This window comes from Cebidichthys violaceus, unplaced genomic scaffold (genome assembly GCF_023349555.1).
Source record: "Cebidichthys violaceus isolate CVI_PGR_0920_01 unplaced genomic scaffold, fCebVio1.0.p SCAF_15, whole genome shotgun sequence".
NCBI lineage: Eukaryota > Metazoa > Chordata > Actinopteri > Perciformes > Stichaeidae > Cebidichthys > Cebidichthys violaceus.
Genome location: NW_027176318.1, coordinates 15,365,541 through 15,392,064, shown reverse-complemented (window position 1 = coordinate 15,392,064; position 26,524 = coordinate 15,365,541). Strand labels below are relative to the sequence as shown.

The window sequence follows — 26,524 nt, the reverse complement described above, 5'->3', positions numbered from 1 at the left end:
CTGCTGCTTCTGCAACTAGCAACTAATACTTCCAGCCTCCTCTGTGGTCCAACTGTCTGAGCCCAAAACTCTTCAAAAAGTGTCGAGACTAACTTCCCCGAGACGTTGACTTCTTGGCAGAGCGTTGTGTTTCTCGCTCTCGGTGGAGGAATCGACATCGATGACTCCTGTACATGCTCCGCAGGTTTTAACACGACAGCTGCTGAGGACAAGAAAACACCAGGATCTTGTTTTTTTTTTTATTCCAGTTTGGACCCGGATCTATCGACGTGGTCCCATACTTTTCTTTTTTCTCTCTCTCTCTCTTTCTCTGTCATGTTTCGGTCACGCCTCAAGCTTTCCTGTCAGTGAATCCCCCTGCAGACTCCCAGCATGTTATTTATTTACTCCCTCCTGCGAGCTCTGATGTCTGTCTCCTCTCGCTGCTCATTCCATCCCTCGTCTCTCCTCATGCCCGTAGTCGCATGTAATCCAACGGTTATTACCGCGGCACGTACGGTCTGGCTAATTACTCCAGTCATTATTATAATTACAGATCAGAGGGGGCGTGATCGGGAAGGTTAGGCGAGGTTTTCAGCCCCGTTGTCTGCACCTTAACCCGGGCTGAATCTGTTATCACTGAAGTCTCCTGGATCCTTTGGGGTCTAATCATTCGCACGCCTCAACCTCAGCAACGCATGGATCCTCGCAAGAGTGCTGCTCATTTTTTCCCCCACTGTCAATATGTTCCCACAGAGATGCTGATCTATATGGAAAAGCCGTGTGACATTGACTCCTTAGTCATCCAATAGACGCACAGTAGATCCGTCAGCGTGCCGGGTTTGTTCCTGCTGCAGAACCTGTAGAGAACATAAGAGAGGCAATGCTACAGACTTCCAAACGTCTGCAGCAGAGCTGAGCGTTTCCTGTCATCGGTCTTTAATTCTTTCTTTAATTCTACGAGACAACGGTGAATGTGAGAGCGCTGCCTCCGCCACTGTCTAAGTAGAAATGTCACACGCTTCTTTTGAAGATTTTCCTCCTGCCACAGAAAGGTTGGGAAGAATTTGAAAGATAAAAATCTTTGTCACCTAGAGATGTCGCCGTGAGATTCGAGCGCAGGTTGCTTTCACCGCACTAGCATGCGTCCATCCAGCTGTAGTCTAGGTCCAAACATGCACACACACACACATACACACACACACACACACACACACACACACACACACACACACACACACACACACACACACACACAGAGTGATAGGATTGTTACATTTAAGACGCTGTGATGGAATCGTGCCCAGCATGCGGTTGCGTTATCTGCAGTGCATAGAACACATAATAAACAGTCATTGCTCGTCATTGCGTGGGGATTTTCTTCAGCTCTTTTATTGGGACATCACAACACATTGAGCACTCCGCCGTGCTCACTTTACATCCTGTTATTGCATCCCGAGTAGTTGCTCTCTCTCTCTCTCTCTCTCTCTCTCTCTGCCTCTCCAAATTTTTTATTTTTTTTTTTTCCTTCCAATTTCGGCACCGTTTTCCATACCGTAAATCCCGTTGAGTCACGCGCCGCATCGACCGCGGCATATCCGTGCCACGCGCTCGTAAAAATCTCCAGCGGGATTTTCAGTTCTGCAGGAAAAAAGAAAAAAACATTAACGATTGTTTTCCGGAGAGATGGCTCAGCACAGAGCGACAAATAAATCTCAGTGTAGACCGTCGGCTCATCGCCCACAACATCGTGTTTTATCAAGTTGATCTCTGGAATGATCTCCGCTCAATAGAAACAACTGAAGTTGGGGATTACCGATCACACTTTCTCAGTTCTGATAGAACACCGATAACTAGGCTTTGGGTATCGGTACCGGTACCGATCTGACGCCGAGCTTGAGTCGGTTGTGTCGTATCTTGTGACGCTACTGCCGCCTCTCGAAACCCCCCATCGGCTGTGCAGATGTTGCGAGTAACAGCAAGAACTTGTTGGCGTAGCAAATGTTTTTAGCAACACTGAAAGTCAACACACACACACACACACACACACACACACACACACACACACAAGCCCCGGCAGAGGCCCTGGGGCTATAACTAACTAATGTAATGAACACGTGTAATGGGCGGTGTGGTAAATAGCCCCGATTGCTCTTATCTGCCCGTTAATGATGTCTTGGGCTCCGCTTCAAGTGAGGTGGGAAGGAGGTCACTAACAGGTTGGCTTCGTAGCTTCGTTAAAGCCTCGCCGTGTATTTATGAACGCTCCAGCCACGGGTCCCCGAAGTACACGCTCCGCTCCGTGCTTTATACCCTCCATAAACTCATTAAGAACTTATTAATCCTTCCGCTAACAATGTGGACCCGGGACTCTTTCTGCTGAAGTCCCCCCCTTGGTTGTGGTTCTTGGTTGTTTTTGTCTGTGTGCGATCCAGACCGAGCTTGATGTAGGAAACTTTCAGGGGCGCTTTGTGTGAGAAGTTCTTCTCTGGGCGCTCCTGATCTGGAAGTTTGGAGGACACCCAGAGTCATCCGAAAGCCGCCGGACGGGACCGTCTCGCATCGTTACCGTAATATATTGTGGAAACTTTGTGCTCATTCATCTTTCTCGCTGAACTCGCCGCGCGTCAAAAACATTTTGCACAATTTGTATTAAACTGACGCATGAACGAGGAGCCTAAAGCCGCTCCCCCCCCTCCTATTTATATCTTGCGGTTCTACTTTGCCATTGTGACATTTCCATTCTTTAGAATCAAGTGTTCACTTATGACGATATTGAAATGCAATAAGTCTATTTGTTTCTGAGAATCCCCTCAAGGTTGCTTACGACTCTCAATCGTTTCTCTCTGCTGTTGCCGAGCTTTTGTCGAGCATGCAATTCACCGACGTGTCCTGGGCTCCGTTTTTTTATCCGTCACATTCGTTTTGGGTTGATGGCCGCTGATGCTGGGCTCATTAAGAACCCTCCTCCTCCACCTCCTCCTCCTCCCTCCTCCTCCTGCTGCTGGTGCTAGCATGTCTCCTTCAGAACCGAGGTGCTGCGACTGACTGACTCACGTTCGTCCTTGACTGACACCCACATCGCTCCTTTTTCAACAGTCTGCCATTTACACTACCTCTGATTGTTTCTCTCTTTTGCTCCTTCTCCCAACGTCACGCACATCCATCCTTTCAATTGTTCTTTCATTCTGTCCTCGTCTTTTGTAAGTCGTGCCCTGATTCGCTCCCACAGTAGTCTTTTTCTTTTTACTGTTTCTGACCGTGTCTTCTCCCCTCTTCCTCCTCCTCCTCCTCCTCCTCCTCCTCCTCTCTGTGTCTCTCTGCAGGAGCTGGTGGGCAGTAACCCTCCGCAGAGGAACTGGAAGGGAATAGCGATCGCCCTCCTTGTCATTCTGGTCATCTGCTCGCTGATCGTCACCTCCGTCATCCTGTTGACACCAGGTACGCGCCGCAGGCCGAGGGGAGGGTGGAGGGAGGGTGAAGGGAGGGAGGGGATCGCCACGCTACACGCCACACATCTCTCCGTTCACACGCCTATTATTATGCACAGACATGCCCGTGAGGTTTCACAATCAATCTCGCCGGCAGCAATGCAAACAGTAACGTGTGTGTGTGTGTGTGTGTGTGTGTGTGTGTGTGTGTGTGTGTGTGTGTGTGTGTGTGTGTGTGTGTGTGTGTGTGTGTGTGTGCGTGCGTGCGTGTGTGTGTGTGTCGGCGCTCTCACGCAATGTTTGCAGTGTCGCCAACTGTAATGTCCCAGTTATCCGTAACGGACGCGTTGAAGTGAAGGTCACTGAACCTCGTTGAACGTTGCTTTCTTCATGAACGCCTCCCTCCCTTCACGGCACACACGCTTTCCTTAGTTTATTTTAAGGCGTCTTAGTTTCATTTCGGAGTGACCTTCAGGTTTCTTGTTGGCACATTTACATGAAAGATTAATCAATAGGCCATCTGTTTGTGTTCGGTCTCGTAAAGCTCCTTGATATGGTTTTATGTGCTGCCAGAGCCAAATCCGTCAATGCAACTGCCGGTGTGTGTGTGCTCTATAATTCAGTTATAAAGACAGTCATCGCTGTGTTTATGAATCTCTATCTGAGACGCGTTGCGGTTCCTGTTTTCCCGAGGAGGCCCGGGGCCGTAAGTGGCAAAGCATTATACACCAAATCCAGTGCCGTGTCTTTCTACGTCCTTAGAGATGTCGACAGGTGTCGGAGTCTAAAATATGTTCGCCGGAGTAGACCTCAGCGCAGCGGCAGGTGTCAAAGCAGCGAGGCCTGAAACGCCACGCTGCCTCCTCCTGGCTGTGACCTGTTCCTGTCCCCCCCGGGAGAGGAACGGACTCGGATGGACTCGGATGAACCCGGAGCTGTTTTAGTGTGCCGCCGCCAAAAGAAGGCGGGGGTTAGGTGGCGTCTCCTAATCCGTCCCGTCCTCCCTGCGTCGACTCTGCCCGCCCAAGCAGAACCACAGTTCCGCTCCAAGTCTCGAACACAAGCCGGGTTCCCGCAGCGACGGCGGGGCCTCCATTAGACCGCCCTTTAGAATGAGCCGTTTGTGCCGGATACTTGGTATTTTAAAGTCTTCGGGGATATTACAATACGCTCTGGCCTCATCACATGCAGCTTTGGAAGTCACTGTGGATTAATTGGGTATCCTGGCCAACTGAGGTGAGCTTCAGAATACTGCAGCTCCCGGTACCGTTCCTCAAGGACAGTCAGTGGTTTGTTTGAGGTTATTGTATCCGGGACGGAGCGGTTAATTGAATCCCTGGATGCTACAGAGTCAAATATATTGTTTTGTGTACGCACAAAATAATATATGTGTGTAAAGGAAAAAGCCTACCCTTCAATATGCCGTTATGTATATTTAATGCAGTGATTTAAACCGAGTGGAAGAGTAGAAGAGTGGGAAAGAAGAAAAAAAAAGCGTCCACTAGCCGCGAGGCTAATTCATGCAGTGTGAAATGCCACGGGCATTCAGGAAGTGACCCGTCTTGGAGCTGCCATGTGGAAACGTACTACAGTGTTTATGTAGTGAGGTGGCAGATTATCACACAGATTATAGATTTGTATATTGTAGACTGTTGTAGTCTGATTTTTTTTGAAGCACTTTCTAAATAAAGAGCTACTTCAGCTACATGTGACCGTTTGTATAATTGATGAAAAAGCAGGAATATAGAAAATTGTCGTCGAAGGATTCACACTTCTTGTTGCAGTTCGATTAAGATTTTCCTCGCCCAGGACACCCACTTGTGTGAACTGTCGGCCCGGGGCGGTTTTCCCCTCTGGTCTTTGGTGCTTTAGTGTTTTTTTTTGTATCTAAGTACAGCCCCCCCCCCCCCCCCCCCCCCCCCCCCGAGGCACAGAGTCAGGTCCACAAAGAACACAGAGCCCTGACCTCAACCCCCCATCCAAAACCTTTTGGGATGAAGCGGTAACGCTGACTGCGAGCCGGGGCTTTATCGCCCGGCATCAGAGGGCTCACTAATGCTCTTGCGGCTGAATGGGAGCAAATCCCTGCAGCGCCAAGGTCCACAGTGTTGTGGACATCCTCCCAGGAAGAGGAGACGTGGAGGCTGTCGTAGCAGCGCAGTGGCGCATAGATTTAGTTGATCAAAAATCACAAATGAGTCACACTTGATGTGACACAACCGTCCGCTTTGCTGGAGACGTTCAGTAGCTGCAGTGAATCAAACACTGCTCGGCCACTTATCTGCTGGTGAAAGAAGAATTTGGACTTCAACAAACATCAGAACCAAGGCAGTTGTTGCCTGTGATTCAGTTTCAAAGAAGCATTAAAAGCACCGTAATAAAGAAATCTTGATTTTGAATACGCTGCTTTCCCCCCCCCACTGTTTCCAAGGTAATAGCATATCAAGGATTTAATTACAGACATGGCATCGGGGACATTAAGCATGCGTTTGCAGTGCAAATGGGCCCGGGAGTGAATGGTACATGTTTCCTATTAGAGCGCTAAATTCAGCGGTTATTCAGAGCAACTTATTGCGATGCAATTTGACTCATCAAGGTGAAACATTTTGGGCAACGAGGGCGCCTCAAACTGCAAACCGCGCGGCTCATGTGAGGAGTTATGAGATGGCGTGTTGCTGCCACTCAGTTAAGAGGGCTTGTTGATGGATGCTCCCCTGCCAGACAGGCCAGCCAGTTTCTAACCGCTCCTGACAACCACTTTGTTCTCACACACACACACACACACACACACACACACACACACACACACACACACACACACACACACACACACGATAGAGTTCTGCTCCCCTTTTCCTTCTCTGACAACCTGTGTCTGTTGTAACAGATAGCTCCATATTGCTAAGAGGTCGTTCTGTTCTCTACATCAATACAACTGGGTCAGATGTTCACAAATGGCACCTGGGTATTCCTCAGACTGAGGGACGTCAGGCTGACTGACGGAGTGACAGCTAGCTGGAACTGTGGGGGGATGACCTTTTTATTAATTCATTCATTTTGTGCGATCCTCCTCACGGCTTCTTCACCGCGTCGTACGCCGACGCTCACCGGCGTCCCAGTTGTTATTCCCGGCCTCGTTTTGATCGTTTTTGAGGAACGACGTGAAATATACTGCAGGAGTTCATGTGAAATATACTGCAGGAGTTCATGTGAAATATACTGCAGGAGTTCATATGAAATATACTGCAGGAGTTCATATCATACACAGATAATGATTGGAACATAATGCAGGTTTCCTGATCGCCTGCAGGCTCTGGCTCTGGTGCGCTCCATTATTTTTTTACCGACCTACAGAGACGGAGACTATAAAGTTATCCCATGCAAAAGAATGATCAAAGCATCTTTTTTACCTATAATATTGATATGTCTTTTATTTATTTATACTGTACAGTTATGCTTTGTGTGGATTGTATTTCCTAACACAAACAGGGATGCCCCGATTGATTAAGTACAAATATGCTAAAGAATGCTTTTTAGTCGCTAATCTGTTATTAATACTAAAACAAAAATGTATATGTAGATATTTTAAATTACATTTTAAATAGTTTGAATTAACTTCCATCGACTGAAGACACACAGGTTTAAAGTTCTAAGACACAATCGGGAACAACTCCCGGACCGGGACGACGTCGCGGCAGCAACCTGTCAATCACAAGGTAGCCCCGCCCCTAAAGCACACCCGGCTTTACCGTCTCATTTAACACAACTGACATATTTCCTCCTGGTGAAGTTGATGCGGTGGACATGTTAGCAGACGCAGAGCAACATTAGCATTCATGTGTAACACTGACTTTGTATTGGCCTCTAGCTCAAAGGTAACTTTGTGTTGTTGTTTTTTTTCATGAATATCTCATTTTAGAATGACATACTTTGCAAAAGCGCAACATGATTAGATGGGAAACCCTTTTTCCTTTGTAGCCAACATTGCTGACTGACCGGATTCAACCGTGTCACTCAAATCTCCGGGTTCGGTGTTCGATCGCGAGTCTCTCGTGTTGAAGAGAGGCTGCGTCACATTAGCATTTAAACGGCCCGAGTGAGCTGACCCTGCTGGGGCCGACCGGCGGCTTTTGTCAGACTAATTCAAAGTTCCTTGCCTACGATCGGAGCGCTCTGCCAGGGCGAGATAAAGACCTACTTAACGGAGAATGGATTTGCCTTTAAGGGATTGTGCTCTCTCTCTCTCTCTATATATTAAGATATAATTTTTTATGTAAATTCTCATGTGTATAATCTTCCTCTGTGGTAAATCCATGAATCTGGCTATCATCAAAAAATAAAAAAATCACCATTTATCCCCTCTAAGCCTCGCCATCTGACGCCGGGCTGCAACTTCGGTGCACTCTGTTGTTCCTCTCAGTCTATCGTCACAGTTTGGTGACTCTGATAATCACGCTCCACGCTCACAGGAGGCCGCCGGCAGATGCCTTCAAAGGTGTTTTTTGTCCCTCGTGATGAAATCGGGGAGGAACTGAGGATCAGCCGGCGCCCGTCCATCTGTCGGCCAGCGCTCTGCTGTTCACACACAGCTGACGTACGCATTCGGGAGAGAATGATGCAAGTCATTGTTGCGTTCTTGCAATTTAAGACCTCTTTGATTGGTGAAAAAAAAAAAAAAAAAAGGGGAACTCTGAATTTTTGCCAAAAGTTTTCTTCCCTTACCCTTGAGTTAGACGCCACTGATCTCACACGAACTACTAACAGCTCAATACGGGGACCAGAGTCATGACATCGCTGGTCGAGTCCTGATTCAGAAGGACAACGATGCAAAGAAATAGAACTTTTCCAGAGCGTCTTGTATTAAAAAGCTCCCATTTTCTCCATCCTAACAGCAGCCAGTGGATCTAAGAGGCCCCGATGAATAATTAACAATCGAGATAATTACCGTAGGAAATAAAACACTATCATGAAAGTGTGTATTTCTCTGGAAAACGTATAGAACGAAGAAAACGTTTAAATTATACTGTATCGTTTTATCTCTTGCGCCATCATTTATATTTCTTTTACACTGATTTATTCCATTTTAGCTCATGTTTTCAACACTGTTTATGAGACTTTTTTTTATGTCGCCTTGTGTTACTTTTATGTCTTGTCATAAGGGTCGTATTATGTGTTGCATACAACACTTTCCATTGCATTGCTTCATCGGGTATTGGAAAATAAAATGTCTCCTGTGCACCCTGTGATGGGGGGGGGGGTCATAAGTCATTCTGAACATTAATATAGCAGCAAACAACACGATGCACACTGCTAACTGTCAGGACTCTTACTTTCAGCCATACAGTCGTATTTGATGTTCAAATGTATGTCGCTGAAATGCCTGGAGATATGAAAAGCATACGAAGGTTCAAGACAAGTGTGGATCAGAGAACGTGTTCTCCACGATCTAGAACCTCTTGAGACATGTGGAGTCACTGACGTGTGAACGCTGCTCCGTGGTCCCGGGTGTGACATCTCAGACTCCTTTGATTTCGTCCACTTGCTGAGATCTCACGTTGATCCAAAAGGCTGACATCGTTTCTTTTTTCATCGGTGCGTAATGCGATGATGATGATGTTAACGTGACATGAGGAAGATGCTTAGTGTCGCGTCACGTCGCCAGACTGTGTCTGAACCTCCCCCTCGTCCATCGCTGTGCGCTCTTTAAAAGACGATTCCTGCGACAGCTGCAGACGCGCACGGATCAAAGCGTCGGCTTAGAATTAGGGGAAGTGGTCACGGTTAAGCTCCGCTAAAGAACATTCGCAGCTCTAATTTTTGATTCAGTGGCGCTATAGCGGTTAAGAAAAACCCTCTCCCTTAATGACTCACTCCTACACTTTCCATGGCTAAACATCATAATGCACTTTGCATTAAAGCTACAAAATCAACTCGCATAATCCGAGTAATGGTGAGCCAGGACAGGTGATGCATAAAGAGGAGCTGGTGGTGGATTGTAATAAAAAAAACACCACCGGACTTCGTCGTGTTGCTGCCCAATTTGTAGGAAAACGCACAAAGATGTCACACAAACCGTTGCATCACGTTCAGTAGTTTTTAGGCGATGATGACGGTCGATCGGTCCCCCACTTTGGTTTATGACCAAATAACTGTAAAACTAACGGCACCCCCCCCATCAGCCCCATCTTCACTTTGTGAGTCGTTACACTCTTCTGTCTTTTCAACCTTAAAGCCTCTTTTTTCTCTTCGTGCCTCTAATGCCAGTATTCAAACTCGATTACTTTGAGATGCTGTACTCATTACACATCCGAGTGTTTGTTTTCCATCTATTTATAAAAACCCTTTGCTGATGCACGATAAGTGACACTCAAGTCACTTTGATAATAGAAATGGATGTGCTTGCGAGAAGCTTCAGCATCTGAGAACATAGATTTGGTTGCCAAACATCACCCAAGCTTATAAATGCACATGTACAATTGCTGCTCGTCTTAAATGTAGCTGTGGATAAAGTGTTCCCAGCTGATATCTGCATTTGAACACATCGTGTAAAAGGTGAAACACACATCACAGGTTTCACGTCTCCACCACTTGATCACACACACACACACACACACACACACATATATTAGATACAACGCCGTATCTACATGAAGGGAAACCACCGGCACGCGTGGTAAAAGCAAGCAAAAGCTTTTACGGGTCTGAGATGCTCGAGTGCAGCGTGATATTTTTTAAACGGTCTGCTGAGATGTGAAGCGCGTGTGCCATTATCTGCCATTTGTCAGCTGAAACATGCAAAATGCAGTTACAGTCTTTTCATTGTTCGGTTCCAGAATTTCCGCTCACATCCCACCGTATGGACCGTCACGCTCACCTAAAAGCGTTTTCATTATTTTGGGGGTTTCAATAGACAAAGTGTGACATCATGGAGCACCTCCTGATGCTCAGGCAAGAGGAAAGATACAAAAACACTTATTTCTGGTCATTTTTTTCAAACTCTCTCCCGATATTGTGTTTGTTACTGATGGCGAAATAATCACAAAACATCACTCAAACATTGAATATGCACCTCTGTGATGTCACTCTTAATGGTCCACTTTTATTTGATACATTACTGCTATAACTTTGTACTTTTTCTTATTTCTCTTCTGCTCTTTTCACATTTTCATTAAACAATCATCATGTTTATGTGTGAAGACTGATTGATGTATTTACTGTGGTTGCAGTAGCAGTTGTGGTACCAGAGGATTGGGCTGGGTATCAGTACTAGATACCCTTTAAGGTATCAGTACCAAAATAACCCAGTACCGAGTAGTTCTCCAGTCAAACTATACCTGTATTCTATCCTTTTTGAACCCAGTTCTAGAAAGAAAACACCTGTTTGTTTGGCTTTGCTTGCAGCCAATCATCTCAAGCGCTCATTGATGCGATGCTTGGTGTGATCGGCCCTGAGACGCAGCAGCTACGACCCGCACAGTCTGCAAAGTGGCGAAGTCAAGTGCGGCGTATTTGTCGTAGTTGGCAGGTCAGCTCGCCGAGATGCCGACAAAACGTTTGAAAGGACGGCTGCACTTCACATTCACATGATGAATATCAAGGCTTGGTAATGTCTGAAGAACCCTTAAAGTGATCGAGATGCCGATAGAGTATACCTTTTAATTCACCAGCCTGGTGGTGTGTCTCTAGTTTCTACCTCATTAGATATTCAATATCATGAAAGAACAAAGATTTCTGATGTTGCAGCCAAAAGAAACGCTCCCTCACGTATATAGAATGACAGCTGCAGCATGGGCGCCGGCAGGTTTACCAGAGGTATGAAACATCACACATTAGGAAGATAGCCCTGTAGCTGAAATACCACCGCTTTGATCCTCCCACCAACCAATGTGTCCATCAACTGCCATGTCCTTGTCAATGTAGTGTACCTGTGCAGGAAGCGGCGTCACACTGAAGCGTCTGGCTCTGAATGCAGAATGTGTCCTCCCACCGTGTGTCCGGAAGGTGAAACGAGTCGCGTGACGTAGCGGGGAGATGATGTGACGAGCGTTGATGGGTGAAATTAAGCCGAAATGAATTGCGGGAGGCGTCTGACGATCAGAAGCCGCGCTGGTCTTGATCAGAGCCCTGTGGGAGTTGTGGCAATGCTTTGTTGTACTCCTGTAACGTGTCTCTCTGTTCAGCTAGTTTTTACTCGACTTTATGCCGTCTATGATGAACGTTAACGCTCGAGTCCTTCTCTTTGCAGGTGAGGATGACCACCTGGCCCTCAAGAGCAAGGTGTCTGTTGCAGACCTCTTTAGAAAAGACTTCAAGGTCCACGACCCCAACGCCAAATGGATAAGCAGTAAGTAATCCCATTATATGCACCGGTCCGTTGCACATTTTAATGAATTACAATTGGATTTGGAACACACACTCTCATCCACGCATGGCAAGAACAACAGACCGACGTGTTTCTCATCTATCGGCATCGTTGGAGAAGAGAAGGGGGTATCGGAAGTACTTGGTCTTCACGGGACTGGTTTTTTTTTTTGCAATGTGTTCCTCTTCTAGGTGATAGCATTAGTTGAAAGGGTAACATGTTTTTGTGTCTAAGTGACTAATGGGGAGAAGGTTCCTTTTAAATTGGTCCAGTGTTGAGGGAGAGCGCTGCCGTCGCAAAACAGGCTGGACCGTGATCGCTCGAGGCAACAATTCCTCTCCGTCAACGTTCGTCCACTGGAAGTGTTTCTGCCCCCCCCCCCCAGTTTATGATCAGACCCTACAGAGAAATTAAAAACGTGTGTGTTTACCTTTAGCTTGTTACAGTCTGTTGGGAGAAGGGTCTCATTCAGAGACTTCTTCTTTTTTAGCTTTATAACAAATAAAAACACCATTTTCATTGTCTTCTTTACCACCATGTGTCCCTCCTCTGTCTTTGCAAAGCTGTGTGTGTGTGTGTGTGTGTGTGTGTGTGTGTGTGTGTGTGTGTGTGTGTCCTTTGCTGTCTGACATTACGCCGAACGATTTATTCCATATGCTCCAATAACTACCCAATTACCTGCAACCACAACCCTCTTCTCTTTTTCTTTTCTTTTTTTTTGTCTGTGATCAATGACGGTGTTGATGCCGTCTATTGTTACAATTCATCACAGCCAATTTCAAACGCCGCGACGGTACAAACACCGACAGCGCCGCAGGGAGCTCAATGAGATCAAAAATCATATACTTTATTTTCTATCGAGGTAAAACAACGACTCGATGCAGTCTGAACAGAAGGATCACAGCCGTGTGAGGGATCTGTACAGCTGAAGCATTAATGAAGCGGGTTTTGCTCTTTCTCTCTCTCTCTCTCTCTCTCTCTCTCTCTCTCTCTCTCTCTCTCTCTCTCTCGTCTCCTCCAATCACAGCATCTAAGATGGCTCTCAGAAGCGGCACAGCTGTTAAATCTCACATCCTTAAAAATTGCAAAGCCTTCCCCTTTGTTATTGCCTGTGATTAGGAAGCTAGAAAACCCATATTCATTACATTAGTGACAGGAAGTGGGATGATGAGCCGGGTCTGGGTTCAGGCTGTGTTTTAGCTCCAGGTGGGCTTCGGGGTGAGACGTCTCTCACGTGGCTGAATTGTCGCCGTTCCTATCTGTGACCCACGTAAAAGTCCATCGCGGTGCGAGTGAACATCCCGAACTGTGGGAGTATTGTACACATCTGGAAGGTAACATCTGCTGTGCTCATCAGCGAAAGCTCAAATGGGGGATTTGGGAGCACATTTCTATCAGTGGTTGAATTATATGACGTTTTACTTCCCTTAACCTGGAGCTGTTTTATTTTATAAGACACTCAAAGGAAAGAGAGATGGTGTCGAGAAAGGGGGTGGGGGGGGGGGGGAGTCTTTGTAATAATCCATGAAGCAGCTGAAGCCGCCATGAAACAGGACTTGTCATTAGAAAGCAGTCCGCTCTTTCGTCTCCTTTCTTTTCGTGCTGTTGACAGTTCAATCCTTGATCTCCAGGTATTTTTAGTGCATCATTAGACACCGCTGACAAAAAGGAGAGAAAAGGGGAGGGGGGGGCATCCATCAGCTGATTATTTGGACTTTGTTAGCGTGTCATTTTGACCAGACCCGGCGCTCGACCGACCCGCATGCTTTCAGGGCTGTCTGTAGGATTTGCAGTAATGGTCGGTTGGGGACTGAAATTGAATTTTCTTCTTCTTTTTTTTTAAACCTAATTTAGCCCAGTTTTATGTTTTCTCTTCCCCTGCTGTCTCCACCTATCAATCAATTCCCCGGAGACAGACTGAATATAACCTCCAGAGTACTTAATGATCACATATTGGCTATTTTTACCAGGAAAAATTGCTTCCTCATGTCTTGTCCGACAGCATTGACTTGGATATATTGTGTTATTAGGTGCTCTTTAGCTGATCCTCACAATGCTTGCAGTGACAGTAATCCCTGTCTGCGCAGTCAATGGACCGTGGTTCTAAAGGATGATTTTGGCCCAAAACTTGGGTTTTATTTTTAGTCGTTTTGGCTCTGCGTCTATGGTAACATTGTACTCACCAAGTTACTTGCTGAGATCTGCGTATACACAAACATAATTCAATCGAAATCAGAGGAAGAAAGAAACAATCTTATAGTTTTTCAATTTAAAACATTGAAAATATCAACAGAATGTGAGGAGGTCACGGTGTTGACGTTGTGTTGAAGAAGTCTAGGCGTTGTGTTGCACATAAATCTACTGAAGTGACCTCCTGACCTCGAGAGCTGATGGTCGCTGCGTTCGGTCTGTCCTCGGTCCAACGTGAGAGGAGGAAGAGGAGCGCTGCACAGAGTGCTTGTCGATCGCGTTGAAGGTCTGTGTACAGTTTTAAAACGCGTTCGTCGGATTTAATCCGAAGTGGCTAAAACAAGAAAACGACTCAGGGTGTTCAGGGACATCAAAACCCTGCAAATGAGGTCGTGTTCAGACGAAAAGCATCACTGCATCTCTGGTCTGATAGCCCGTTGTACTGTGGGGGTTGTTTGATACATGACTATACAAGCATATACATGTAGAATGCAAGGCCCCACAGTGGTAGCCAGAGATTTGTCTCAGCAGTCTGAAGATATTGACGGAGGGCTTGTTGGTGTAAGTGCTTTAATACAGCTGCCAGCTGGCCGGAGACAGCCAGAGCGCCCAAGTCAAGCCAGTCAACCTTGAACACGATGGCTGCTGGCTGCTACCTGAGGCTCCCTCTGACTTCCCGTTGACCCAAACTTTTACTGTAGAACAGTAAGTAACAAAAATCTTGGTTCGACTACTTAGTTTGCCCAGAAGTATATGAAAACAGAACAGCAGTGGTCTCATCTCCATATTTGAATGTGTGTACCTCGGTGCTTGGAAAGTCATCGGGATCATTTTCATATATTATTAGTCTGGCTTGTTTGCAAACCGTCTGATTGCTTTTTCTTTCTTGCCCAGTCTGATTTGCTCCCAGATCTTGAGAGTCGAGTGTTTCCAAAGCCAGCAGCATGCATAGGCAAAGCAACACAATGCATTCTGGGATATATATATATATATATATATATATATATATATATCTGCATAAACTGCTTCTCCCTGCATCAGTAGTCTGATCATGTTCTGAGGCCACCGCTACAGTTAGGTAATTGCACACAGCTGATACCTCACATATGCTATGTTTTTTTTTTTTTTTTTTTTTAATCGAACGGCATCAACATCATTCTCTCACACCGCCAAGGTGAAGCCGGCTCCTGTGGGACGCGGCGCCAGCGCTCTGAGCAGCTGCTTGCCATTTTAATGGCCTTGTTTGCCCCTCCAGAACGCCTCTCGTCTCGTTGATGTTTGTTAAATATGATGGAGGGGGTGGGGGGGGGGGGGGGAGCAGTTCGTAAAAAGCAAGTTGACCGATTAGGACTACCTTAAAATGGGGGACTTGTGAATGTCATGTAGATAGCAGTGGAGCCTGGTGATGTTTGTTGTGTCAGTGTGTGTCTGAATCACCTTGTTTCTGAATGATGCACAACCTCGTCTCTAACGTGTGTGTGTGTGTGTGTGTGTGTGTGTAAAGCAGTCACTTTGGAGATGATTAGCCAGTTGTCTCGCTCCCTTATTGACTTTGCATAGCGCCGCTCCTGTGACACAACATGAGTAATGATGTGAACGCCATTTGTTAATGGACTTCTTTCTGCAGTTGATCTTTTTCTGACCAATGAGACGTATCAAATTAGCCCACACGCTCACCGTTAGCGTCCGGCGTTCATTCAGCGTCTCGGACAATCAGCTTTTTGTAAAATGGTGACATCATGTGAAGCAGCAGAAACGGTGCGACAGCGTTTCTTTTTATAGAATCAAGCCGTTACAATATACTGATGTTGAGTGGTTTAATTCCCAGGGAGGAATAAAAAAACAAAAAGGCGTCTGAAGCAGAGCCTAAGAGGAGCTTTTTTTGAATTATACCTTTGCTTCATTGTGTCTCGCGGCAGATTCCAGCAGTCTCTTAGCTCCTTAGCCGCTAACGTCGAGGCAACATCTGAGGAGTTGAATGTCATCTTTGATCCGAGTTTTGAGAAACCAAAATTGTAAAACAGCTATTTCAGTCATCTTGCCAAAATTAGAATATACGTCTTTCTCCCAGCTAGACAAGGAAAATGAACGTATCCCGTGTGCCGCGTAGGAGAACTACAGTGGTGCCCTCTTTGTGGTGCTGAATACTAGTTTTACTTATTGCATCTCTTGCCTAGTTGTGCTCTTCCGTCTATTACGGCTTGCAGTCAAAGTACTTCCATGCTTTTTAGCAATATTCCACAGCCTGCCAGCTCAGTCCCTACAGCGCCACAGTCCCTCATCACCGTAACAAGCAAAGCTGCCTGAAAAAGCATCAACTGTGCTGTCTGCTTCTGCCTGCAGAGACGAGAAAAGACAGAGATGGTGTTAATTAACAAGAGTGCGCGCACACACACACACACACACACACACACACACACACACACACACAGAGAAAAACAGACACATGGTTGCACAAAGACACACAAAGGAGAAGTCATGTTTTGTCCTCCTTACAGCTGCAAATAGTGCAAAACACTTTCTCCACAGTCCTTGTTTGTGAGGTTTCCCGGTGCTATTAGCAGAGGCGTCTGTGATGTTATGGCGTTAAATGCGTGATGTAATACTTCAGCATGCCATTGTTTTCGACAGACTCGTCTCTACTGCAGCTGGGTATCCGAGAAGCGCTAGTCTACAATCCACATCCCTGTAATGCCGACCGCACATGGCATTCACATCCCAGCCGTGAAATGGACTTACAATCCTTTGAATTCACTTCAGCGTTCTTATCGCTGACAATTCCTAGCTTAGCTGTGTTTGTGTAGCGCGGCGGAAAGGCTGTGAGCGTCCCTTCACAGCAAGAGGCCTGCTGGGTAATTTTGTTACAGCGATTCTACAAACACATCCATTTATTCTCTCTGTATTTTTATTTATTCTAAGAATCCACATGGTTTGGGAATAATCTTTCAATAGAGCCAAAAGAGTATACGTTCAGCACACGTACGTTCTCATTTCCATTAACACAAAAGAACCACAAAACCACGTTCATTTGCATTATAATAAACTTATAATATAAAAGATACATAATTGCATATTGAGAACAGTGAACTCAGCAGAGTCCAGATCTCCACCAGGTGTGTCTGCAATGTCCACTGCTGTGTTGTGTGATTGAATGATGATGATGAATGACGATTCATGCCCGTAGCAGCGGCTCTGCAGTGACGATGTACTCGACAATGTGTGTGTGTGTGTGTGTGTGTGTGTGTGTGTGTGTGTGTGTGTGTGTGAGTGAGAGCACTGGTGGTGCTGTTAGCGGTTAGCAAAACGTGTTGTCCGGCTGGCGGTCGGCGATGCTTTTAGCTGTGCTATACCAGCGGTCTCTTCTGGCCGGAGGCCGGTTAAGTGTGGTCAGCTGCAACCACGGGAGGTCCAAGAGCATACATCCAAGCTCATGCATGCATGCGATTTTGAAGGGCTTTTATTTTGAAGTGCTACATCAGAATGTCCTGGTTCTATGAAACCTTGAGGTGCTCTGCTATCAACCTGAGGTGTAATTATTTAGTAACTATGCACCATTTCCTCTAAAATCTAATCTGAAATTAGAGAAATTGACTCATTTCGCTTGATCCTCTTGGTTGAGATAATAAGTAAACCAAAAAGAGAAAGGAAACATTTTCAAAACAAAGGAAATTAAAGAGGTACATTCAATTAAAAGAGTCTGATTCCTGCTGTGATGTTAAATGTCTCGATTATTATTGTTTTAATTGATATTTTACGGGCACTAGCTTCCCTAATGAACTTGCTCGCTCTGAGCAGCAGCGGGTCTTTTTGAGTTAGGTCACAAGGAAACACTCCGCGGCGACGACAACGCGCTCAAGGAAAGGACGGAGCAAGAGCACGTTCAGACTGAATCGAGCAGCGACGGAGATTGTGGATTTATGAGGAGAAATATGATGAAATTACCTCAGAGGCAGTGAGTCAAATCAACGATGACACAAGGACTTAAGGATTAATTGCAAATTAAGGTTACAGGTCGTAAAAAAAATAAAAGAAAAGCACATGGGGTTTTCTCGCGTGCTCCCTTGGGAGTCATCTTGGAAGGAACACGGCGTTAGACGAGCGAGGTGAGGTGAGGCTTCTGAGGACTTAATGTTCAGCCAATGATCTACTCGACTGCTTTCAGGGGTAGTAGACGGATCGGGATTCGGGTCTGGGACAGGTGGGCTTCGCACTTGAGCTTGTGACTCATTTTAAGCACAATCTTATTGTCACAATACTGCTATTTGTGACCAATCGGGAAGTCCAGATGAGCAAACTAATTGTTCTGGCTTGGGGCCATGGGGCCCTGCATATATCCGTGGTGTTATCAGGTTTAAAAGTCTTTCTACTTTAGGAGGGTGGACCATCAAAGACATTTCAGCCATCTGTATTAAAGAGGAATTCTAATTTCTAAAGCTAGATATTTACTTTAACTAGTGAGAAGGGTGGAAGTATGTCAACAGTTTGCTCTTTTAAGATTATAATTTAACTTGGACCTCTGGTGCCTTAAGGCACGGAACGTCTAAACAAACCAAAACATGAGACAGAGGAAAACATGATCTATATTTGAGGAGCTAAACAGCGTGAAGCAGAAATGTCTGTGCAATGTGCCATGTGTTTTTTAATGGTGAACTCGGAAGCGGGAGAGGCAGTGAGTAATGGAAGCAGCAGGCGCCCGCTGATTGGCATTCCTGATAAACATAAATGACTTCCGCTGTGAAAACTGGCCAGCAGCGGGTTGGCAGCAGCCCTGGGTGGTTTGTCAGCAGGTTCATACTTGAAGTGTTCCTCTCATTTCTTAGCTCTGCCGTTCATCTATTTGCGTGCCCATTCATCAAGTGGCACGAAAAATATAATTCAAATGTTGTGGCGTTGCCAGCACAGCAGAGAGAAACACACACGGTATTATGTGTGATTCCCTTTCAAGAAGCGAATGAAACTAAATTACTAGAAATATATAAGGGGCAGCTTTTTAATTAAAATACATATTGAATTTTTTATGAACCTATATTTCACAGCAAACCTAAGCCAATGGGTGGCAAAGATTTAAGACTGTGTTACCGCATTTTCTTTAGCCGCAGACAGACGCCATAATTCTTCCCCCTTTGTGTCGCTTTTATAAGACCAGTCGTCATCCGGGGCCTTGGGAACAGACCAATGACCTGTTACCAACATGGTTCTCTATATACAACGCCAAGAGCATTAACAGAGCAGCAGTCAAATAGTTTCAATGTAAAGATATAGGGGAGTAATGTCCGCCTGCGTGTTGTTATCCGAGCTTCCCTGTGCTTCGTTCACGTAGCTTAGGTCGGCCTTTTTAGTGCGTGAGAGCGTGTCCCGCTGGCGCCAATCCGCCCTCCCTCATACGGCGGTTACGGCTGATAACGCCGCCCCAGCTTAGTCGTGGAAGGGTGACCAATACGGTGACCAGACACCCCGGTCTGTCCGGTATTGTCCCGGTGTCCTGAGTCTCAACAAATAGCTGAAAAACACTAAAATGTGTTTAACTGTCATTACCAAATTGTCTCATTTTTCGCCACAATTGATGTTGATGAACGTAGTTCTTGTCAGCGCTTTCTTTTTCTCTCAGAACGTACCTGTTGAGGACTCTCACAGCGCTCCCTTGGAGTGTTTCTAAGACACTCGGGAGAACACCGACTGCGTTGAATGGTGTGACCTCAGTTGTGCCTTCAAGAAAGGGTGGAGTGGGACTGAGAAGACAGTAGAATGAGCAACCTTGTAGAACAGTGCACCATGCAGTAGAATTCCACTTCAAGAATCTGGAGTGGATTTGCTCGTAGTGGTAGCCAAGGTAACTTGTCTTTCTGCGCTGTTCCGTCAGTCTAACTAAGCCGTCGTGTTGCAACATGAGGCAGAAAGGCTCGGTTGCAGCATTGATTGATCCAATGTTAAAATTGGATGTGGTTTCATGATTAGACTTAATGTTGAGATGACACGCTAAATAAATAGAACTACAAAACATGACATTTTACCAAAACATCATCCATTCCTCGTCAGGGAGACCATCACACCTGTCTGTATAGCTAATGGTGACATAACTGTGCACATTATAAATATTCTTCATTATTTATTCCGTCTCTCTTTCTTTGTCTCATTCGAGTGTGTCGACCTCGTATCTCTCTTCCCTCTCCTCCCTCTTCCTGGTGCTCCCTCTGCCTTCCTCTGCCTCCCTCTCCTCCCTCTTCCTGGTGTTCCCTCTGCCTCCCTCTCCTCCCTCTTCCTGGTGCTCCCTCTCTTCCCTCTCCTCCCTCTCCTCCCTCTGCCTCCCTCTCCTCCCTCTTCCTGGTGTTCCCTCTGCCTCCCTCTCCTCCCTCTTCCTGGTGCTCCCTCTCTTCCCTCTCCTCCCTCTCTTCCCTCTCCTCCCTCATCCTGGTGCTCCCTCTCTTCCCTCTTCTCCCTCTTCCCGGTGCTTCCCTCTGCCTCCTTGGAGTGAGGCTGGGTTAGGGCTGAGCCCAGGGCAGGAGGCTGTATTAATAAGACATACTGCCGTGGAGAGGTATAGATCAGAGCAGAAAACAGCGCCCTGGGCCAATGCACAGCGAGTTAAAGTAGAGGGGAAAGAAAAAGAGAGAGTGCTAGAAAGAGATAGATTGAAGGAAAGACATAATGCCTAGGGTACTGTGAAAGGATAGATGGCTCTCGGTCTTTGAAAGAGCAGAAAACAAAGAGTCGGAGAGGTGAAGGAGGGACGATAAGGTCTAAAATGATGAACTCAGCAGGAGGCATATAAAGGGGCAGCGGTGGGAAGGGTTTGAGAGATCTGAGTTGTCTCGGAGCGTGTGGATAAAGGAGATCAGCGATTCACTGAGGAATAAAGATGGAAACAAAGGGAGCCCTAAAGAGATGCAAGTCTCTGAGTTTAAAGTGAAGCCTGACTATGAAAACAGAGCGAGTCACGACGCAAGATAAAGTCCAGTCAATCTCTTTGACCAGCGATTTGTCACCGTGGCGTCTTTCTTTTTACGCATTCGAGCCCCATCGTCCGCGATTACCGTTTCATGTATAAAAGTAGAACGTCTATCGAGACGACAAACGGAGTCAATCTAAGATAATGGAGCATGTTGGGGGGGAAAAAAAAGAGCAATCTTTTATTTATCACCTAGATTTCCATGGAGGAGTCCATGTTACACACTTTGTGAGTACGCCGGTGGTTTTTAACGAGGAGACAATCGCTGTCGAGGGGGCGTTTGGCTATGCCGATCTAAAATGTCTGAAACTTGCTCTTTCCTGCACGTTCTGAAGCAACGCCGTTGTGATGGTAATTTTGTCACCTCTAATGGACAATTAGATATGCCGGCGGATAGAAAGCACTCTGCATAACAATCTCTGGCTTCTAATTACCTCGCCAAATGGAGCGCTTTGCTCGTGCGCCTATGGATCACAAAAGCAATAAGACAGAGGAGCACAGATAGACTGAAGGTTAAAGGGGGGGGGGGGCAGTTGCTGTATTAAACGTACCCTTCCCTGATAAAAAAAAAAAGCCTGATGGATGAGAAGCTGTATGAACTTTCATACATCTTTCAAATAATGGCTCCCTTCAAGGGGGTTTTCTCCAGTGGCCTGAACTCGCTGTGTTTGTGTCTGGAAGCTTTTGTATTCAGGCCGATTGAAAGCTGAGGCGTTGGCGGATAGGTCAGCTTCTCGAGCACTGTTGTTAAACCTAGTGTTTACCTTTGGGCGAAAATGTCACTCTCGCACTCTGTGCATTGTGCAAAGGACTATATAGTCTCACCAAAGAGTAACCTTCCTCAATTCCCTTTTTATTACAGCTAACCTGTTGTCACTCTCAGCTCGTTAAACACCATTGTCTGGTAGGTGGCCCGCGGCGACTGACGCTGACAACGTGTTATTTGAGCACGACTAAAAAAACACAACAACAACCCCACTAGCGACAGTTAGCAGCTAACCACAGCGACCCGAAAATGGCTGCAAATTTGGTGAAACGACAAGGTCCAGAAGCTCCTCACTTCTCCTTACGCCACGCCCCTTTTTTGCTCCCGTGATGCTGGCTGAAATCACAGCTTGGTTCAGTGTGAAAAAGCAAAGCCGGCGTAATGGTGGGTCTTCTTCTCGGCGGTATTGAACAATCTCTACGTGAAAGAGGCTACTGTTGATGCCTAGACCAAAGCAAGTAGTTGTGTCGCTTGAGTACGTAAGAGCTAAGTAAAACTACGTTGGAAGTTTATTTTGAAAAAAAGATGCTATGCATGGAACTGTTCTACTTATTCCACATCAGAGAGGAGTGCAGTTGTGTTTTTCTCTGAGCTCGTCCAACTGCTGCCAAGTGGGCGGGTTTGAAGAATGGTGATGTTTTGTGCTTCCATGCACCAATCAGGATTTTGCAATATTTTATTCAAATTGGGACTTTTTTTCCCCCATTAATCAAATGAAGAGTTTTGACTGTTAAAGTTTTAGTAAGTTTTCCCCAAACTTGAACTTTTACTGTTGCAAAATGTTGTTTACAGGTGCTGTCAGTCACAGCCTCTCATATCTATAACTTAACTAATAACTATGCTTAACTAACTATAACTGTGTCTGCAGCAAAGTCGATAGGGAGGATCATCACCAAACATTACTTTTGAAAAGTGCTGAAATTTTGGGCTTTCACAACTTCCCGGTTTTCCTTATTGCATCAACATAGAACGGCTCAACATAGGTACCATAAAAATATGAACAACTTTAAACTGATAAACAATATGAACATATGAAATTCCAAATGAACAAATCTGTAAATTGAAGCAACAACGCTCCTCTCTTTAGTGTCTTCTGAGGGAGAAGTATAATGCTGGATGTTCAGTGATGATTAGCATTCCTCCCGGCAGCCTGACCTGCAGCCGAGAGTGTTCGATCACACTACGCCTGTTGCCGGCCAGACACTTTTAATTGACTCGGGAGCACTTGATTTGACAAACCTTCACGCATAACAAGGCTGTATAATTGCAACCGATAAAGTTTTTGATACATTGCTGGAGCCGAAATTGTGATCGCAATCGTTATAGGAGTAACCGCACGGCCCTGCTACCCAAGCCCTGCTTCGATATTTGAATCCGCCAAACATGCCAGCCTGGTGACCCGTTTCTTTTTTGTTGCACTTGTTGATAAAAGCTGCACTTTCCAGGTAGCTGATTCATTAATAAGACCCTCCAACAAGCCTGATTTCATATGCTTTTTGTATTAAAAAAAAAAGGTGATGAACAGAAAAATGAATTACGTCGTCAATGCGCAACAATTTAAGATCTGCTTTTTCTATCAAGCATGCAGTTATTTAACATTTACGACGGGTTACTTCCTTCTGACACACACTCAAATAATTTGAGGTTAATGTTTTTTTTTTTTAGTGGTCTTATTTTGAAAGGGCAGCATAATTATATGTGTTTGCGTGTGGTGATGAGGGTCAATCTTGTTGACTTTCTGCAGACTTTTAGAGACGCTGTTAATAATTATCCAGATACACCCGAGGGTCCCCCATTTGGACGCAGAGTACATCAAAACTTAGAGAGTTTTGTGTTAAAAGTAACTGGCAGAGAACCCACGAAGAACGAATATAGTGATGTTATAGTTCTGCAGAAACCTCAGCGTCCTGGGAACAACATGAACTAGGTCACTTCTACATGAGACAAACACATCTCCCATCAGCCAAGCAAACAAATAACAAAATATCATAAATCATACTCGATATGACTGGGACAGACCGGAGAAAAAGGCTGCTACACTCCGTTAGCAACGTGCTACCTACGAACATGCAGCATGAAAAAGCACGAGCGCCTGACGGAGATTACGGACATAGTTTCCATTTCTCTCCCCGGTAAACCATCGCAGAGATATTCAGCTTCGAACACAAAAAGTCACACAGCTTTCATCGAATATTGTACTTACTTTTGGTCGAATCTCAGCGAAAAAATGGAATATCTCCGTACTTCCAACGCATGTTTGTCCAGCTGCTGGTGCTCCGTGTGAATCCGTTCGATTCGTGTCTCTCCGACACTCCTCGGATTCTTGGGAGGGTTGGAAGCTCAGCAAATCAGATTTCAGAGCTGGACCTTTTTGAGCTTTATTGGCTAATAGTGCTGTCAATCATTTAGCTTTCAATTCCAGGCAATTCTATTGGCTCCTACGGTTCGAAGGATGTCTCAATGGTGAAAATCGGAGAAGGGGGGGCTGAGATACAGCCCTGAACAGAGAGTCTGAAGCAGGATTTGACCTTAAACTAAATAACTAAAAAGGGCATAGAAAGAGCTTAAAACACTCAAAAAAGGTCCAATCTTCGGTCTATTGATTCAATGAACATCATGAGTGATACATAGAAGTGATATAGAGTGTTTTTGAATTTTAAAAATACTTTTTTATTCAAATATTGGAGTATTTGATCAGTTTTCTAATTTGAAATGCTCTATATTTCATAAATGTTTCACTGTATCTATGTATAGCTGTGTATATAGAGCCTATATCAGTTGTTCTAAGAGCCCAGCATATTAAAAGTCTTGGATACCCATACTTTCCAAAAAACAATACCCTAAAAGTGCTGTTTTTCAAGATCGAGCTTTTGAGTTTTCCAAGTTCTGCTGTGTTCCATCCTTATCTTATGTGAACCAGTAACATGTATTCTGATAGTTCCATGATTTTTCTCATCTCAAAAATATATAAAAAAAATTTTTATTTTTTTTTATTTTTTTATTTTTTTTTATACAATTAATTAGGTATTTCTTATCTTTATTCGAGCTGAGGCCTGCAAATAGGCCTCGTTTTTAAAAGGTGTTAAGGAACATTTCTCCCTCTTTCCTTGCAGGTAATGAGCTGTTATACCGTAACCGTGAAGGCGACGTCGTCAGGTTCAACGTCGACACTGACGAAAAGACCGTCTTGGTGCACAACAAGAAGTTTGTAAGTCTTCTTGCCGTCTTCTCTCTCTACTTTCTCACAATCACAGGACTAAAGGACTGCCCAATGACTGCCCACGAATTAGATTAAAACTTTTTCTTATAGTGTCAGCAACTCAAAGCACCCAAAGCTCTTTTTTTTTTCTTTTTTATTACAAAGCTTAATCAAATGATCCACTGTTGCTGTGGAATGTGAACTGCGTAGTTAAAACTCCTGGGCCCGGGAATGAGGGGGTAACGTCGAGATGGAAATGGAGATGTAGCGTCGGCGCTGCGGCGGGCCCGGGTGACGACACACAACATTATGTCCGCCATCAAATTGCCGAGGCCTAGTGCAAAGATTAATGCAACTCCCATTTGCTTCAGGAGCCGAGCAATCCGTCAAACGCAGTCATTTAAGGACTAGTTTAATGAAAAAATACCACGCATGGTTAAAGGTCTCATCTTTTTTTTTATCTCCCCCCCCCCCCCCCTCTCCTGCTTACATCTGCCTTTGCTTCTCAGGAAATGTACAAAGCCAGCAAGTACGAGGTGTCTCCTGACATGAAGCATGTGCTGCTGGCCTACAACGTTGCACCGGTGAGCTTCTCATTTGTTTGCTTGTTTTTTGAATTAGCAAACTGACAGCCAAATATGTCAGCAGCCTCCACCGTGGTGTGTGTGTGTGTGTGTGTGTGTGTGTGTGTGTGCTCACATATAGTGCATCAAAGGCAGGGGAGAAAGGAAGGAGGGAGGGAAGGGAAGGGAAGGGAGGGGAGAAAGTAATCACGGCGGGTTGTGAAGGCCTGTCGCACACCGCTGCCTGTCAGCGATTGCGGCGGGGGCCAGCACAGCCGAGCGGAACTGTAGCGAGGGAAGGCAGGAACACAAACAAACCCCTCGGCGCTGGAACGGACTCGCAGGGAGGGGGGAGGGGGGGGGGGGGGGGGGGGGGGGGGAGACGAGATCGACGGGAGGAACAGGAAGTGCTGGCTGGGATTTTGTCATTTCTGGGCAATTGTGAATAAAGTGTCCCGTGACTACATGAGCTCTGCCAACACGCTGATACGCATCGCAGCGTTTCAGCCCCTACTATCGGTAGATCGGATGTATTGAATCAGTTTGTGCCTGTTGTTGGTGAGTGAAAGATGCCGGGCAGGTATAACCTTGTGTTATTGCCCGAGACGAGCGGAAAACATATTACGACGCTCTAGAGATGCCGAGTGTGTCTTTCGCTGCGTTTGTTTGCATTTATTATTCCGTCTAAACCTCCCATAAGCCTCGATAGATGACGGTCGTTCCTGCTTTGCGCTCAACGCCTCGGCGCATAATGCACACTCACGCACGCCTCATCGCTGTAACGCGCGGTTCATAATAAACAGCGGCTGCATACTAACACGCAAACAAACCGTCCAACGTTTGAGTGTGAATGTGTCTCCAGTTGGCAGTGAGTTAAGACATGCCAGCATTTGTTTGCACAAACAAGGTGAATTGAATCTATCGAGGAACGTTCATTAAAAACGTTTCAAAGATGAAAGTTGAGCGTTAGCGATCTCTACAAGGTGTTTAAGTCCGGAGCAGCTTCTAATTAAATAGAAGAGCGCCAGATATGGCGATGTGGAGAGGAACTGAAGAGTAAGTTTACAGCAAAAACAACGTACTCTCAC

At 45.6% G+C, this 26,524-nt stretch overlaps 1 protein-coding gene across 5 annotated transcripts in view; it reads left to right on the top strand.

Annotated features, from left to right (window-relative positions):
• LOC137872032 (A-type potassium channel modulatory protein DPP6-like) overlaps positions 1–26,524 on the top strand; it is a 178,075-nt gene that overhangs the window by 116,329 nt on the left and 35,222 nt on the right. For all 5 annotated transcript variants that reach the window (XM_068710233.1, XM_068710234.1, XM_068710235.1 and 2 more), the window contains 4 exons: positions 3,306–3,420; positions 11,656–11,754; positions 24,788–24,882; positions 25,383–25,457. In XM_068710233.1, coding sequence (XP_068566334.1) covers positions 3,306–3,420; positions 11,656–11,754; positions 24,788–24,882; positions 25,383–25,457 — 384 coding nt within the window. The remainder of the gene's footprint in view (positions 1–3,305; positions 3,421–11,655; positions 11,755–24,787; positions 24,883–25,382; positions 25,458–26,524) is intronic.